The sequence below is a fragment of the Spermophilus citellus genome (assembly GCF_964194105.1).
Source record: "Spermophilus citellus genome assembly, chromosome: 6".
Lineage (NCBI taxonomy): Eukaryota > Metazoa > Chordata > Mammalia > Rodentia > Sciuridae > Spermophilus > Spermophilus citellus.
In genome coordinates, this window is record NC_138187.1 from 114467020 (window position 1) to 114484071 (window position 17052).

The 17052-nt window shown below is 34.7% G+C and overlaps 1 protein-coding gene across 11 annotated transcripts in view; it reads right to left on the reverse strand.

Annotated features, from left to right (window-relative positions):
- Positions 1-17052, reverse strand: part of DISP1 (dispatched RND transporter family member 1) — a 204952-nt gene that overhangs the window by 48999 nt on the left and 138901 nt on the right. For 6 of the 11 annotated variants that reach the window (XM_081298100.1, XM_081298099.1, XM_081298098.1 and 3 more), the window contains one exon: positions 5488-6026. In XM_081298100.1, coding sequence (XP_081154226.1) covers positions 5488-5996 — 509 coding nt within the window. In that variant the 5' untranslated portion in view covers positions 5997-6026. The remainder of the gene's footprint in view (positions 1-5487; positions 6027-17052) is intronic. The other 5 variants (XM_081298095.1, XM_081298092.1, XM_081298094.1 and 2 more) reach the window with 1 other exon arrangement.

Genomic DNA, 17052 nt, shown 5'->3' on the forward strand with positions numbered 1-17052 from the left:
AGTGAGTCAGAAATTGGTAAATGAATAAAGAGCTGAAAAAGAAAAGAAATACAGGTGATAATAACCATGCAGTTGCAATGTATGGGATGGCAAGGACAATGTTCAGTTAACTTTTAAGAGACTAAGCTAAGGATAGGGTTCTTTATCCCCTCTGTGCCAAGCATTCTAAGTCTGTATAGCTCTAATTCTTCCACTGTGCCACAAGAAATATTCAAAGTGACCATCTGTCTGTGAAATCATCTTCAGAGACATAAAAATACCCCAAAATATCACAGGTTCCCTATCATGATAATGACCGTGGCATTGCCAATGATCATTTATGGATACTGTTACGATGAAGAACATTTCTTTGCAACACCAAATTAAAAAGTAAGTATAGTTTAGATTAGAAATCTTTCAGACTATTTTTGGATGCAGAGCTTCTTATTAACTCTGCAATAATACTATTATCCTTTCATTTTAATAAAACAATAAGAAGATCCTAAATGAATTATTTGCAACTTGTTTCAACCAGCATATATGAAATGTGACTGGCTCCTGAGAGGCATTTTCCAACTCTGGAGGATAAAGAACAGATCATTACCATGCAGCCTTTTAGACAGCTGGACTGTGTTCAGGATGTAGAATTAGGAAAAGCTCACTCTCATCCTCAAAGATCCTCCACTCCAACAGCCCTGTTCTCTACTCCTTCTTAAATAAGCCTTTATTTTTGCAAGCTCTCTCCTAAGAATTTTCTCCCACCTTCCATGTTCTGCCTGCTATGGTCCTTTTATTAATTCTTAGTAATCTTTCAAGGCCCACATTTAGTTCTATCCTCAGCCCAACTGTCCCTAAGCTTTACTACCCTGCAGGGATCCTTTCCAATTCTTTACTGTTTCTACAGCAAAATAAATGTTTTATCCTCAATTCCCCAGGTGACTGGATGGATAGCTAGGTTTAGCACCTGCTGGTATAAGCACAAGTCTTATTTATAGGAAGATATTTTGCCTTTTGAATTACTCCTGTTCTCAGTCATGTTAATTAATGGTTGAACAATAAATATGAGACTAGGGATCTACAAAGAAAAAAGTCTGAAACTTTAAAACTAAATCAATTTAAGCTAGTTTATAGTTGGTAGTATGGTGATATATAGTGTTAATATAGGATATACTAAATGTGATCTCTGCAATGATCTTAATTGTATTGATCAGATGTTACAAAAGAATTTTACAAAGACAAAAATCACACACAGGTTATCAATATAATGAATCTTTTAGAAAGATTAGAGCTTAAAGAATCAAGAGGAAATGAAAAAGACCCTACTGTATTACAAAGGGAGGAGGAGAAATAGGAACATGAACATATTCAAGTAAGTAGCAAATAGACTAGGTTAAAATATTTGACTGACTCTTTAAAACATTCTCTATGGCTTAAGTGCTTTATAAATAAATGAAAACATTAAAGATAAAATACTAAACAGATGGGCCCATTTGGGTATATGTGCAAATAACAATAACAAACCAAAGCACTTGGGACCCTCCATCCCTGCAATTTACTGTAAGACTGTCAACTTTTAAGATATCCTTTAAAATAATGTGCAGTCATGAATGCACCTTAAACAGTAATTGAACAATACTTTATTAAGTACTTGATGTTATTGATTTTAAAACAAAACTTAAAAAAAATCAAGATGCAATAAATCATCATGAAGCAAACTAAAAAGAATTAGGAAATCTAAATGCCTGATGGAGTTCAGCTTCTAGAATGTTTGTTCCAAAAAATTCTTAAAAGTGCTGAATAGAATAATTAACGAGGGGCAGAAAACATCACTGCATTCCCATTTTCAGAATTTCTATACTAAGGACATTCTGTTCAGACTCACCCAAACTGCTCTCTTTTCCCTTACATAGCAGTTCTGTCCACATCCAAATGTACTTTGTGGCTATCTTACTGGATGGAAAAAGGGAGCCAGCATCTGGCTCAGGTCCTGGCCCAGAGCATAATCCTGCAAATAAATACCTGCTGGCTTGAGTTTAAGTTCTTCAGAGTTTAGTCTAAGATAACCCTTACCAGGATCATTGTCCTCAATGTTGCCATTATATATTACATAGCATCCTAATTCTCTGAAGGAATATCACTGTTATAACTTATATCCTGTTTTAATACCATTTATCACCAAATTCCAGTACCCCAGGAAATTCCATGACTCCACTCTGTTTACTTAGGACCCTTTACCTCTCTTCTCCATTTTAGTATATGACATTACTATTTATCCCTCCAGTACAGGCCAAGAAACTGAAAATCAATTGTGATTTTTCCTCTCTTCCCATATCTACCTCATATCCAATTATTCACCAAATCCAGTCTATTCTATCTTCTAATCTCCCTGGAAGGAATTTACTTCTAAATCCTGGTTCAAGTCACCACAGTCTCTCACCTGAATTACTGCAGCAAGCCTTCTAATGGTGTTCTTATCCATAACAATTCTGATTCAATCTATTCTCCAGAATGAAGATGACAGTATTCCTTTTCTCCTCAAAAATCTGTAGCATCATACCCATTAGGGTGATAATTCTCAAATAAGATGAAACAGACAAAATAACAAATACTGATGGGGATATGAAAATCTGGAACTTTGGTGGGAATATAAAATAGTGCTGCTTTGTAAAATAGTATAGTAGTTCCTCAAAAAGTTAAAAAAGAGAATTGCCATGTGATCCAGGAATTTTACCTCTGGTCTGGGCATATGCCCCTGAGAATTAAAAGCAGAAACTCATACAGATATTTGCATATTCATATTCATAGTAGAATTATTCACAATAGGTGAAAGATGCAAGTTGCCCTCAATGAATGAATGGATAAACAAAATGTGATATATAGGTACAACAAAATATCAATCAGCCTTAAAAAGGAAGAAAAATCTGACATATAGTATAATGTGGCTAAGGAGACATTATGCTAAGTGAAATAAACTAATCACACACACACACAACAAATAGCATATGATTTCACTTATATGAGGTACCAAGAATAGTCAAATCCATGGAGGCAGAAAGTAGAATGGTGGTTGCCTGTGCTGGGGGAGAGGTGAATGGGGAGTTAGTGTTCAGAGGGTTCAGAGTTTCAGTTTGGGAAAATGATAAAAAAGTTCTGGATATGGGTGGTGGTGACAGTTGCAAAATAATGAAAATGCATTAAATGCCCCTGAACACTTAAAATGGTTAAAATGATAAATTTTATGTTATGTATATTTTACCATTATGAAAATACACACACACACACACACACACACACACACACACACACACCTCCTTTTTGTTTTTTCTTTTCTTTTTGCAGTGTTGGGAATTGAACTCAGGGTCTCCTGCATGCTAGGCAACAAATCTCTAACAGGTCCACAAATGGCCTGCAGATAAAGGCCTAGTAGTCCTTAAGTGGTTAAAATTCTCTCCACACTTGATCCCAGGATATCTTTCCTCTTGCTACTACTTTCCATCAAGGTCAAGGCACAGTAAAGTCTGCTGCAGTTGGGCCCACACTTCCTTATGAGTCTAGGCAGGAACTGTTCCTGCTACCTGTAAGAAAGACAATCCCCCTATTCTCTCTTCATTTGACGTCTATTCATCTGCACCCCTGTGTGTTCCTTCTTGGTAGTATTTATCACAATATTGTAGCTGTTTGATTTACTGTCTTCTTTCCTACTAGTTTATAGAATGAAGGGGAAAAAAGCCTCAATCTGTTTAGAATTATCTCCTCAGTGCTTGGCACATGTACGTATTCACTAAATACTGTTGAACAAATAAATATACAAAATAGGAAAGTAATGCTTGTACACAATAAAGTGCATGATATACACAACTGGACATGTACCTTTCCTTTGCAAGTACCTTTAAAAGACTATAACAAATAATTAATCAAAAGGCTCAAGTTTTTGAGATAAAATTTGAAATAAGAAAAATTTCCTTCATCAGTTTCCACTTTTTTAAATAAGTTTTCTGGATGGACAAATATGGTGTTTTTTTTATCAGTTTTTGTTCATTCAAATTAAATACTGTTAGTGTTTTAAAATATGAACATTCTGTAATTTAGTTATAATCTTTTATTTTCAGGTAACTTCTTCATTAGGTCTCATTTTCACTTTAAATAACAGACTCTTATTCCAGAAGGCAGTAAGCTTTTCTTCATTCTTTTTGTCTAGTTAAAATCCTAAGATAAATCTCATAGGAACAAGTATATGAGCCCAGTGGTCATGCACAATCTGAAGTAAGTTCACCATGATTATTGAGGCCTCAGGGCCAAAAAAATAGGCAGTGGTGAGCTCAGTCACCCACTTCTCTGTTTTATTAACACCATATTATTTAAAGTGTGCATAGCACTCTCAATAAATTAAATTAGATCATATTTTAAATTAGATTATTAAAGAAATGCTAAGTAAAAAATCCTGAGAATCTTGGCACAACCTGGCATACTGAAAGAATTGGTTATTTGCTCACAGTTATTAACTTTATGACTTTTTAAAGGAGAGTTCAGCTTTAAAATAGAACAATTCATCTCATCTCACATTCTGCAACCATTTAATTTGTGATTTTATATATATATCATTATAACATATCACATTTATATCATATAATATAATGAATTTGGTGAATTTCTTATCATAGTTCTAGAACTATGAGGTTCTTATGTCCATATGGAAATGTATTCAGAAACTACAGAAACATGTTGCAGAGGACTATCCCTCTCCCAACCCGCTTTACCCTGTTCTCTCATTTTTTTTCTTCCTCTAAGATTAAAATACATAATCTCAATATGTAAAATCTGATAAAGGTGAAAAGTATTTATCATTTAATCTCTTTCTGTATATGACTCTTTAGTTATAAGAGAATTTGCTACATGCAACAAACGGATTACTACTCAGTAAGAAAAAGAAAAATTAATACACACAGAAATAGATCAATTTCAAAAACTTTATGCTGAGCAAAAATTGCCCAAAACAAAAGAATAAATGCTGCATATGACTTTGTATGAAGTTCTAGGAGCTGAAAAAACAAATCAGTGGTAACAGAACTCAAAGCAGAGACGATGTCTGGGGCAGGGAATGACTGAGAGAGGGACAGAAATATGCTAGCTACACCAGGCTAAGATATGGATTATACTAGTGTACACATTTGCTGAAACTGATCAAACTGCATATTTAAAGATCTGTGCATTTCTCTGTGTGAACTGCTAACAATAAAACATCTTACTGAACTTTGTAACTCAGGTATAGCCAGGTTGTAGACATGGAAAAAGGAAGGAAGAATTTAATGGACCAAGAAGTCAATGGATAAGATATATTATTTCATTTGCATTTTAGTAGGCTTCACACAATCCATAAAATAAGCATTATTATTAGTTTTGTTTCCCAACACATTTTCCTCTCCTACTTTTGGGGAAATAAATATAAGCAGTCACATCCAGGTGGAATCAGTTGAATGCTAAAGGCAAGCAAAACTTTCAAAGACTCACCTGATGTTGGCTATGTGCTGTTGCACAGGCTGATGCTGAAAATGGTCAGGCCACGGATGATGCAGGCAGAAGGATGGCGAGGGCTGAAGACAGCACGCGGCCTGATACACAGGTGAATGGTTTGGACACAGAGATGTAGAATACTCTGAGTGTGGCTGCATGCAACAGGAGGCCAAAGCAGAGGGTGCTGCAGGGCCAGCCTCGGGATGGCACTCTTGGTGACTGTTATGACTGGTCAAAGGGTGATGATATGGGCAAGGATGGCAGCATTGGGATAACATCTGAGGCGTTCTTTGGTTGTCTAAAGGCAGAAAGGATGATTTAACTGTGCCATTAAGTTGCAGGCATCCATTTGGACTCACTTTTGTTCTTGCTGCTTCTTTGGGTGTGAGCTGCTGGGCTGCATGGTCTCCATCGCAGGGGGTAAGGGGACCAGGATTGGTAGCACTGGTTGTGATGCTGCCATTGCTCAGAACCACAAAATCGTTGTTTCCATTGCTCATAGCCATGCTCTGATTTCTTGACCCTATGAAAGAAAACTATAGAAAATCATCTAGTTATAAGCAGGTCAGCAAATACATAAAAAAGAAAAGAAAGATATCTAAAAAGAGCTTTTTGAACACAAGGGTTTTTGCAGTAAGTTGTTCTACCATTGGTAGAAACCCAGCAGCATCTGCAATGGAACCAGCCACACCCAGGCACTGTTCTTTCCTCCAGATACTGGTGCATTTTAAGAAAACTCTCTACATGGCTGTATAACCAATGTGATACTGCAATCTGTACACGTGGAAAAATAAGAATTCATATCCCATTTGAATCAAATGTATGATATGTCATTGTGATGTTTTGAGCAACTAATAAAAAAATTTTAAAAAAAGAACACTCTCCTATCCCCATCTATCACTTCTGCCACCTCACCTCTCCCCCCAGTGCCTTTCTTCTCTTCTCATTTTAGACATGCAAGAATGTGTTAAGAATTAGAATATTTAGACTAACTCACAATAAGGGGGAGTGTAAAAATAGAAGTACTTTGGATTAGGAAAAGGAAAATGAAGGGAAGGGAGGGTAAATGGGGATAGGAAAGACAGTAGAATGAATTGGACAAACTTTCCTATGTTCACATATAAATACACAACCAAGGTAATTCCACATCATGTACAATCAGAAGAATAAGAAGTTGTACTCTTATTAATTATATGATATATTATACATACTGTATATGTATAATATGTCAAAATACATTCTACTGTCATGTATAACTAAAAATAACAAATAAAGATTATGCATTCAGGTCACAAGATTTAAAAAAAAAGAAATTAGAATATTTAGGGATGCTTAGGTGTTCTGACTGAAGAGTGATGGGCAAAATGAAGGACCTGAAGGCATCAGTTGAACAGGTTAAAACAATGTGAATAATCTTCAAATGTTTTATGCTTTAGAAAAGCCCCAAAACCATAGACTTTTCTTCCAAATTACTTAAGTCAAAGAATAAGAATAAACAAAAGAAAATGAAAATTAGTTAGCTAAGAATTCTTACAATCAAAATACAAGATGCACAAGTTTTCTCCTTCTTTTTCCATCAATTACTACAATGCTAAAAATTTAATCATATTACATAGTTGTCCATAAATGTATTAACATGTTTTGTTATACATAATAAGTAACATTGCTCGTACATGAGAAAAATGATACCGAGGTAGGATAGAAGAAATAAAAAGATAGGTAGAAAGGAGACAAAAGGAAGAACAAGGAAGTGTAATTTTAAACTGAAGTTTCACATGCCTTTCCAGGCCTGTTACTCCCCAAATTAGTTCTTCTCCCAGGCCTGTCACTCCCACATTTCTGGGAAATACATAAATCTTAGAGTTACCATAAATTCATTCACTTCCAAAAATCACTCAGTGTAATCAAAATTCACCCATGCAATAAATAGATTAAACAAAGAGACATATGATATTTTAAGAAACCTATAATCTAGGGTACTTTCCAGTTATCTACTGATCAGATAATGGAGACCATACCAACCTAAGGAGCCTGGGCATGACCAGACCAACCTAAACCATCCTGTGATCACCAGACTGATGTCATCCTCACAAACCTTCCCATTCCCATCCCTCACCAAGTTTCATTTTAAAAAAAGAATCTCAGACCCCAAGAGTATCTCTCACTCTGGAGATGGGCCACATTTTCCCTCAAACATGTATTCTTTGTTTTCCTAAATAAATCTCTGTGCCTCTAACTAATGTCCTTTAATTCATTTTTGTGATGTTTGTCCAGGACCCAACTCAGAAGAGTTGAGGTTTCCCTCTCCAGGACTCCTTTAGTTTCTTCTGTGACAATACTACTGTAAGATCTGCCTCAGATGAAAGTTTTTTCCTTACATTTTTTTTCCTTTCACCAAAGGCTTCAGGCATTCAATATAAAGGAAAACCCTTACATGTTCAAATTACTAGTAGGATGCTTGTCTAGTCAACAAACAAGGACAGAAACAGACAAACTCCTTCTTCTCTGCTAGTTCACCCCACCTCCTCTAAGAAACATAAAAACAAAATCTGCAAATTCACAGTAAGAAAAACAGGTCATTAGATGCCACTGGTCTACTTAACCTATACACGAAAGCCAACAAGAAAAAAAGAAAACCATACTTTGGTTCACGAACCCTTTCGGCACGGTACTTTGGGTACATACTTTGGGCTCACTAACCTTTGGCTCACTACTTCTAAGCAGACAAAACAGATTTTGAAGAAATCTTTCTCCAGTCTCTCCACACCTCTGACAAGAAACACAGGGGCTAGTATTGTGGCTCAGTGGTAGAGTGCTCGCCTAGTGCATGCAAGGCCCTGGGTTCGAACCTCAGTACCACATTAAAAAAAAAAAAAAAAGGTATTGTGTCCAACTACAACTAAAAAATAAATATTAAAAACAAATAAACACAGGTAGCCAATTTTGGTCTAAATACATGGCAACCAAACCAAAAAACCTACGAAGAGGAGTCTAATGCACATTTTTACCCACTGTGTCAACTACTCAACTAGAGCATTTTGGAGCAAAGTATACGAGAAGAATACAAAAAACTTTAATCTAAATACTGGCACCCAGGAAGTATCATTGTACTGGGATGAGAATTTAGCATTATTAGTTTATTTACCTTTCAGATAAAACCCACACACATTCAATTAAATGAGCATCACATAATAAAAAATACAGGAATTAAGGTATGTATTAGAAACTTTCCTACATATCATTTCAGTAGAAAGACAAAAACATTTTAAAGTATTTTTAAAAATCAAATAGGTGTTACTTACCTAATTACAATTACTTTTCCCTGCCAATCCCCAAACTTCCTCTTATAATGACCACCTAGTGGAATTCTGAATTGCAGTACATAAAGTTGCTTTCACCTTCATAAAATCACTCTTGGGTACACATATCCAGTATAAAATACTCAATTAATATGTCCAACACAAAGCAAAAGTAATTAAATGAATTGTGCAACTCGCTGGAGAGCAAAGTAGGCATAGTGTCCAATAAGAACACTAATCTGGCCCAGGAGGCACAAAGTAATCATTCTTCATTCACTTTCCAAATGTGCCCCTCACTTAAGCTTCTGTTTACTGAAGAACATATCCTCCCTTTTGCTGTTAAAAGGATGAGCTATATGCTGATCCTCTGAAAACAATAAAATATAAATTAAAGGACATTTAGAGAAGGCTGGCCTCTTTAAAAAGTTAACTGAAATTTAAAATGTTTATTTTATGATAGACATAGGAAGCAATGGCTAGATGAGATCAATGAAATGATTGTCCAGAATTAGAAACTGCCATGGACAAACACTTCACACACAGAAACTACTGAAAGCATAGTATTCTCCAGCCTCCACCTGCAACCTGTGCTCCAAAGCTGCCTCTAGACCTCAGCCAAGCTAAACCCACTGATGGGACCTGCTGGGCTAAAAGAAAAAACAAAAAAAAAAAACAAAAACAAACAAACAAAAAAAAAACTCCTGCCTTTTCTATCAGGATAGAAGGAAGAAGTACTGGTTTGCCAGTTTATTTTTCACCATCTCAGATTGGCTAATACACCATCTCAGATCATCTATTTTTTTAAAAATTTAATTCAGTCAATCCCATTGATTCTAATCACAATTGTCGGGTGAGTTATGTTAGTAAGAAGCATCTAACAACAACAAACATCTTCAAAGTTCTAAAGGAAAAACTGGGACAGTGCTATCAACTTCTAACACCCTTAGAAGTACCTTGAAATCTCTCCTAAACTCTCCACTATTTTCACCCGTTTCTCTACCTTCTAATTAAGTCTATGCATCCCTAAGGAAAATAATTTCCCTTTTTCTTTTTAAACAGACTCATAACTACCATTCTTTTTTATTTTTAGTGCAAATACACATTTTGTAGTTACACAAGAGTTAAATAGATTCTTATAGGCTAGCTGAGGGACTTAATACCATTTGAAACATTTTTTTTCCACCATGGCAAAATGCAGATCAAGTGCCAAATAACTGACTTACAAACAAACTTCTTGAGCCCAACCTATTTTATAAGTTGGATATTTCTTGTAATGAAGCAGGAACTAGTGGATAATAAAGAATAATCTGAACTCTGATTTTGGCTTGTGTTTGAAGCAAGAAACACAGCTTTCTCTGATTCAGTTTCTTTAATCATAAAATGGGAAAAACCAATATAATTTCATAAGTAAGGAAACACACACACACAGATGCAAAAACAGAAAGTTAAGAAATGTCTCTGACTTATCAGTGTGTATATTTGTGTAGGGGTTCAGTTTCAATCTGAAGTTAAGAGCTGACCCTGTGGTTCACACAGAGAAACACTGTTTTTCTTTAGAACTGAGACAAATGAGAAAAAAATGTGGTCTAAGCTTAGGATGAACAGAACTAACAGTAAAGCAGACAAGATATAAGAAAAAAACACATAATAAAAAGAAATGGAAAAAGGAAGTCCTGAAAGAAAATGCTAATACCCTTTACTTATGTCAAACACTTGTAATAAATATTATGGTATGTGATTACAAATGCATTAATAATTGTATTTTTGGTGGAATTTTGAAATAAGTTCTGGGTCAAACAAAATGAAAAACTTTCCAAGGCAACTATGATGAAGCCACCTGTTCTCCCTTAGGCCATAACACACAGGGGATGCCAAAGGAAAGCTTTATTGCGTCACTGGCTCAAGGTGGGATGGAAACCATATTTTGGTGTACTTTCTGCTGTCCATGAATATCATGTACCAATATAATTATACCCAAAGCTACTAATCTCACTCATAAACATTATACCTTTTCAGGTAGTATTTTTATGTTGAATGATTTAGCAGTTTGGAGGCTATCTGGTCTTTGGCAAGAAACATCTTTTATTACATTTAAAAAAATTTTTTTTGGTACTAGGGATTGAACCAAGGGGTGCCTAACCACTGAGAAACACCCCCAATCCTTTTAATTTTTTATTCTGAGACAGAGTCTCACTAAGTTGCTGAGACTGGCTTTGAACTTGCAATCCTCTTGTCTCAGCCTCCTGAGCTGCTAGGATTATAGGCATGCACCACTGCACCCTGCTTCTTTTATTTATTTGAGTTATGAGCATATAAAAAGACATGGAATGATGCTTCCTAGTTTTAAAGCCAAAATTATGCTTTAAAATGGCAACTGAAATATTCATGGCTGAGAAGAGATAGCATGGGTAGGTCTGAGTTTGAAAGTTGACTCTACAAGTCAGCAACTTTGAGAACCTGGGTCAAGTTACTTAAACTGTCTCTAAGTCTTGGTTTCTTCTTAGAATTAAATTTGTTAGAAATGCCAATTGGTGTAACCTTGTAAGAGAGTGACAGGGATACTACTTATCAAAATTTAAGAAGCTTTTATCCTTTGACCCACAATTTAACTAGAGATTTATCCTTTGGATATACTTGAACAATGTGTTTGATACATGTATGCATCACGAGGTTGACTGCAGCATAGTAACAGTGAAAACAAGAAACAACTGAAGTTATCAGCAACAGGAGACAATTTCTACCTAACTCCAACTTATGTATTCTGCCCAATAAAAAAGTGGGTTAGATAAGGATATAATATTTGGAAGGAAGTCCAAAAAACATCATTATGTGCAAATAAAACTTAGATGTAGAACAACCTACGTGGTATGGATCCAGAGTGAGTGAGTGAGTGAGTGAGTGAGTGTGTGTGTGTGTGTGTGTGTGTCTAGAGTCACCAGAGTTCATGTGATTAGAATTATATCCTACTTTTGTCTGGAACTCAGAAAGTATAAACCTATAAAATATACAAAATCATCATGTTTCAAAGACAAAAAAGAGCAAGTCATTAAAAGTGTTAATGACGGGATGTGCTTGTATTTGTAAATTTTATTCATGAACATAGATATACTACATATAGTAATAAAATAGAATTATAATTTATCCAAAGAATGCAATCAGACCATTTAGGTAGCTCCCAGAATACAAATCATCTAAAGCCCATTAAAAAAACAAAAACAAACAAACAAAAAAACCCCCTCACATCAGCTATTTGGAACTGAAAATCAGAACTGCTAGCCTGGCCAGAAAACTGCCAAATTAAAATCTAAATGTACAGCTGAAGAGAATACACAGACCTGTTCCAATTACCACAGTAACCACTTAGCAAAGCCATCACTGTCCTTAACAAACATAGGGCTTACATAGCCTGAAGGAACAACATCTTCATCCCCATCAACAGCTACAATAGTACACCTCTTTGGTAGTGCCAAAGCACTTTCACACACATGATCTCACTTGAGTTGATCCTCTTAATAGCCCTCAGAAAAACAGATGTGGCAGGCATTGCCACTTCATTTGCAAAAGAGAACTTGACACAGAGACTCTAAGTAAGGTGCCCAAAGTTACACTGATGGCATATGGTGAGGCCAGGAATCCTGATGCCAAGGCTGAGAATTTTCTGTTAAGCTACTTTTGGTAAGCTCAGATGATGTATTTTACAGTAATACTTTGCTTCACCAGATTCATAGCAATACATTTAAGAATAAAAGGCAAGAATGGGTCACCAAGAAGACTCCATGCTATATAGCCAACAATTTTTTCCAGAAGAAAGCTACATATAGCAGTGTTTCACTAGATGAAAATAGAAAGCACTAACCCAGGAATTCCAAACATAAAGTTAACCTGGGAATTAAGATAAAAGCAGATTCTGATGCTTCCACCTGGAGTGGGGACACAAGCATCCAACAACATGCTTGTGCTGTTGTCCCTGGCACACACTTTTCATAGCAAAGCAAAACAACAAACTAGGTGGGGAGGCTACAAAAGAATTGGGCCTAACTAGTGACAAGATAATGCATAATTAAAGTAGGAAGAACAAAACAAGTAGAGAAATAATAACAGTTGCCTAGAGATAAAGGTCCATTTTTCTAATTAGGGCAGAGAAAAGTAACAACCTTTAGCAGAACTTCTAATTGTTAATCAAATTTATTTATGATTTATCTCATGATTCTCACACTGGTTTATGCATGAAAATTAGAGTTGATAGAATTTTAATCTTTGGTGCAATCGATGTAAACGGACTGAAGCACTTTGCCCAGGTAACTGGGTGAGACACATTTTGTTTCCTCTTACATGGTATTAAATATAAGAAGATGGGTATACAAAAGAGGTATAAAGGCAATGTGGGAAGTACCTATCACTATTTACCAATTCTGTTTTTATATGAAAGGGTTCCTCTAAAACTGCTTGATGTTTATCCTAAAATGATGGTCCCACTTCCGATCACCAGAACCCTATTAAATTTAGGGCTATAACTAGTGAAATAGTTTCTCTAAATGACAAGAAAAACTGACAAAGGCATATACATCAGGCATTTTCTGCAATGGGGCTATTAAAGCTGGATGACAGAAGGACATCAGCCAGGTTTTGTCTCTAGGAATATTTTCTCCCACAAAATGCTATTAAAAATGTTTTCTATCATCTCACTATGTCAAGCACTTTCCTCTCAATCCCTCTCTGAAGATCCCATTAAACCCATTACAGAGAAGACTGAGGGTCAAAAATATTAAAGTAATTTATCCAAATCATGTGATTGGGATTCAATCCCAGGCTGGCTTTACTTTTCTAAAGGTAAGCTTTTCCACTACCTCAAGATGGTATTACCTCAGGGTAAAGCCAAGTTCAACTGGTGTTTATAGGATCACTAGAGACTACTGATATAAAACTCTGTCTGAGGCCCATGTGAAAAATAGCCTCTGAATTCAGTATTTCCCAGGATAGTTTTAAAAAGTTACAATTCCACATTCAAGAGTATCAGAGACATCTTTCATTAATTTAAGGAGGTGCTACTCATCCATGTATTGTTATGCAAACTTGACAAAGCAAGGGAATGGAATGATCACTGTTGTCATGAAGTATCTGAACTTTTCAAAATAATATAATCTACAGACCTGACAGAAAAATATTTATCTTTAATCAAAGAAACAGGCCCTTGAACTAAAAGGATGGTTTTAAGTAGGGAAATATAATCTTCTTCCCTTCTGAGACAAATTAAATTTTATTTTTCTTTGAGTTCATGAACTTTTTACCATTAAATTCTCCTTCAATAAGAACACTCATAAATATCTTTACCTAATCATTTATAAACATTTTATACATTGAAAAGAACTATTCAAAAATAAAATATTATACTATTATCCCCCATAAGCATAAGTTGCAACAAATTAGAAGCCATTTTCCAAAGAAAGAACATTATGATTTTGGAGATCCAAACCACTAACCCTACATTTCTTAAGAATACTAGTATGCTTTTCCCCACACCAAGCTCTAGGAATTCTGAAAGTGAAGGATCATAATTCTTTATAATCAGATAGTCTCAATTTGTAATAACAAGCACCACCTTTGAAAATTAAATATACTTTTCTATAATTTTGAAAAATATGATTATATACATGGTATATATATATTTATATATATTTTTATATATTATATATAAAGTGATAAAGGCATCAAAGAGAATAAACTGCAAATGTTACATGTTTCACTTTTTTTTAGTATTTTTTTTTATTGGTTGTTCAAAACATTACAAAGCTCTTGACATATCATATTTCATACATTAGATTGAAGTGTGTTATGAACTCCCATTTTTACCCCAAATACGGATTGCAGAATCGCATCGGTTACACATCCACATTTTTACATAATGCCATATTAGTGACTGTTGTATTCTGCTACCTTTCCTATCCTCAACTATCCCCCCTCCCCTCCCCTCCTATCTTCTCTCTCTACCCCACCTACTGTAATTCATTTCTCTCCTTGTTTATTTTCCCATTCTCCTCACAACCTCTTATATGTAATTTTGTATAACAATGAGGGTCTCCTTCCATTTCCATGCAATATCCCTTTTCTCTCCCTTTCCCTCCCACCTCATGTCTCTATTTAATGTTAATCTTTTTTTCACTTTTTATGAAAAAAAAAACTGTTCCTGGAATTTACAAACAGCTTAATGATACAGAAGAAAAATTAAATTGCTAGTCAAAATCTCTAACCCATATTTACAACAAAAGTTATAAAAGTAAAATAACCTTAGAAAGATATTATAACACATGTAGAATAGCAAATATGAAAACACTGAATTAGTTGGGTTATCAAAGCAGAAATTTATACATGTGCTAAATATAAAGAATTTTAGGGCTATAGAAATATCAATCTCATGTTTCTGTTTGTTTCATGTCTAATGTACTTTTTTCTACTAGTTCCCTGTGGGAAGTTACATATAGGTCTAATAGAAAGTCTGTCTTTTCCAATCTGGAATAAATGATGTCAATAGTATATATATTTAGCATAAACACTTAACTTCCTAAATATGTATTTCAAGAGCACTGCATTTAGAGCAATTCTCAGAGATTCCTTTCCCAAGTTCATCTACAGAAATTATCATTCAATTCTCCCCACACTAGTGTTGTATCCATAAGCATCAATGAGAAAAGGGGGGATATCTGAGTTTGTATTTCAGATGAATTTAAATTCTATTTAGCTGCATTAATTATTTTTGAATCCAATGTCTGGAGAATGACACCAATTTGTATAACCAAGAATACATAAAGTAAAACTAAAGCTGTCTATACTCAGAAATGTCAAACTATGGTCATTTAAAAAATTCTAGAAAAATTACTTATAGAAGAATTCTATAAGTAATCATCTAATCAAGAACCAACCAAGAAATTTATCTAGAATCTGCTACTAGTCTTTAAGGGAATGTAATAAATACAACAAATATTCACAAAATCTCAGATTTATTACATCAGTCTCAACCCTAGCTGCACATTAGAATCACTTTGGATGTAGATTATATATCTTTACATATATATTTTATGTATTATATATAATATTATATTCTATATTGTGATATTATATAAAATTATAGTTTTGTAATGTATAAAAATATACATATGTATATTAAGTTTTACAGACACAGAGCCCTAGCCAGATGTTCTTACTTAATTCATATTGTAGTGATTTGGACATAAGTATTTTTTAAGAATTTTTTTGAGTTTAACTAATTTCATTAAACAGATCCCTAGATGACTCTAATATGCAGCCAAGGCTGAGAATCACTGATTTATACTTCATATAAATTAATCCTCATCAATTTATAACTCACTCAAAATAGTCAGCATTCAGACAATATTGCTTGAAATGCAAAATACTGCTGCCTATTTTAAAAACTTTGGATTTGGTATTCCATGTTACATGTGGTTTATAGTACTGAAGCTATCTCCAGTTGTTTTCTTGGTTAACCTACTTCTTATGTTGGAAGGGTAAGGGCAAGGATGTAGTAAGGGGAAAGGCTTCCTAAGCAAGATAGCTGTGCAGAATTCATATGGAATAAGGTGACATAAGCTGCCACATAACCTCAATTTCTTGCAGATCTTTCCAACGTTTAGGAAATAGTTAATTTGACTAATGAGTTTGTTTATCACTCAAGCAAAAGTATGTCCCTAACCTCTGGTCAGTTTTTAAAATGAAGCCTCAAGCTCCTCTAATAGAAGAGCATGCTCCCTCAAGTTTCATGTCAGGAAGGGGGAAAAAGATTTCTGGTTACATTTTAAGCATTTTAAACTTTTAATACTAAGGTAAGACAGTCTTCAGATGACAAGTCTATTCTCTAGCTTCACATCCCTGACAAATAAGAATTCCAAGATGTTTTGGTAGTTAACAAGACCATCAAGATGTAAATCTGTCTTTAGGTCATAAGATTTCATCTCAATCCAGTTTACCCTTACTAAAATCACAGGGCAGTTTTACAAGTGAGCAATTTATCTGTATCACTATATACCTCTCTTCCCAGTAGAAAAAGGATCATATTTCTGAGCTTAACTAATTTTGTGAAACAGATCACAAGCATATCTAAAGACACCATGATGTTTAATACTTCACACATCTAAAAACCTCAAGACTTAGCAGCTCAAAGGAAAAAACCATCACTGAGGTAAATCAAACCAAGAACATTTTCCTCCTTCCTATTGTGAAGATAAAGAATGTGAGAGAATTTCAAAAATGT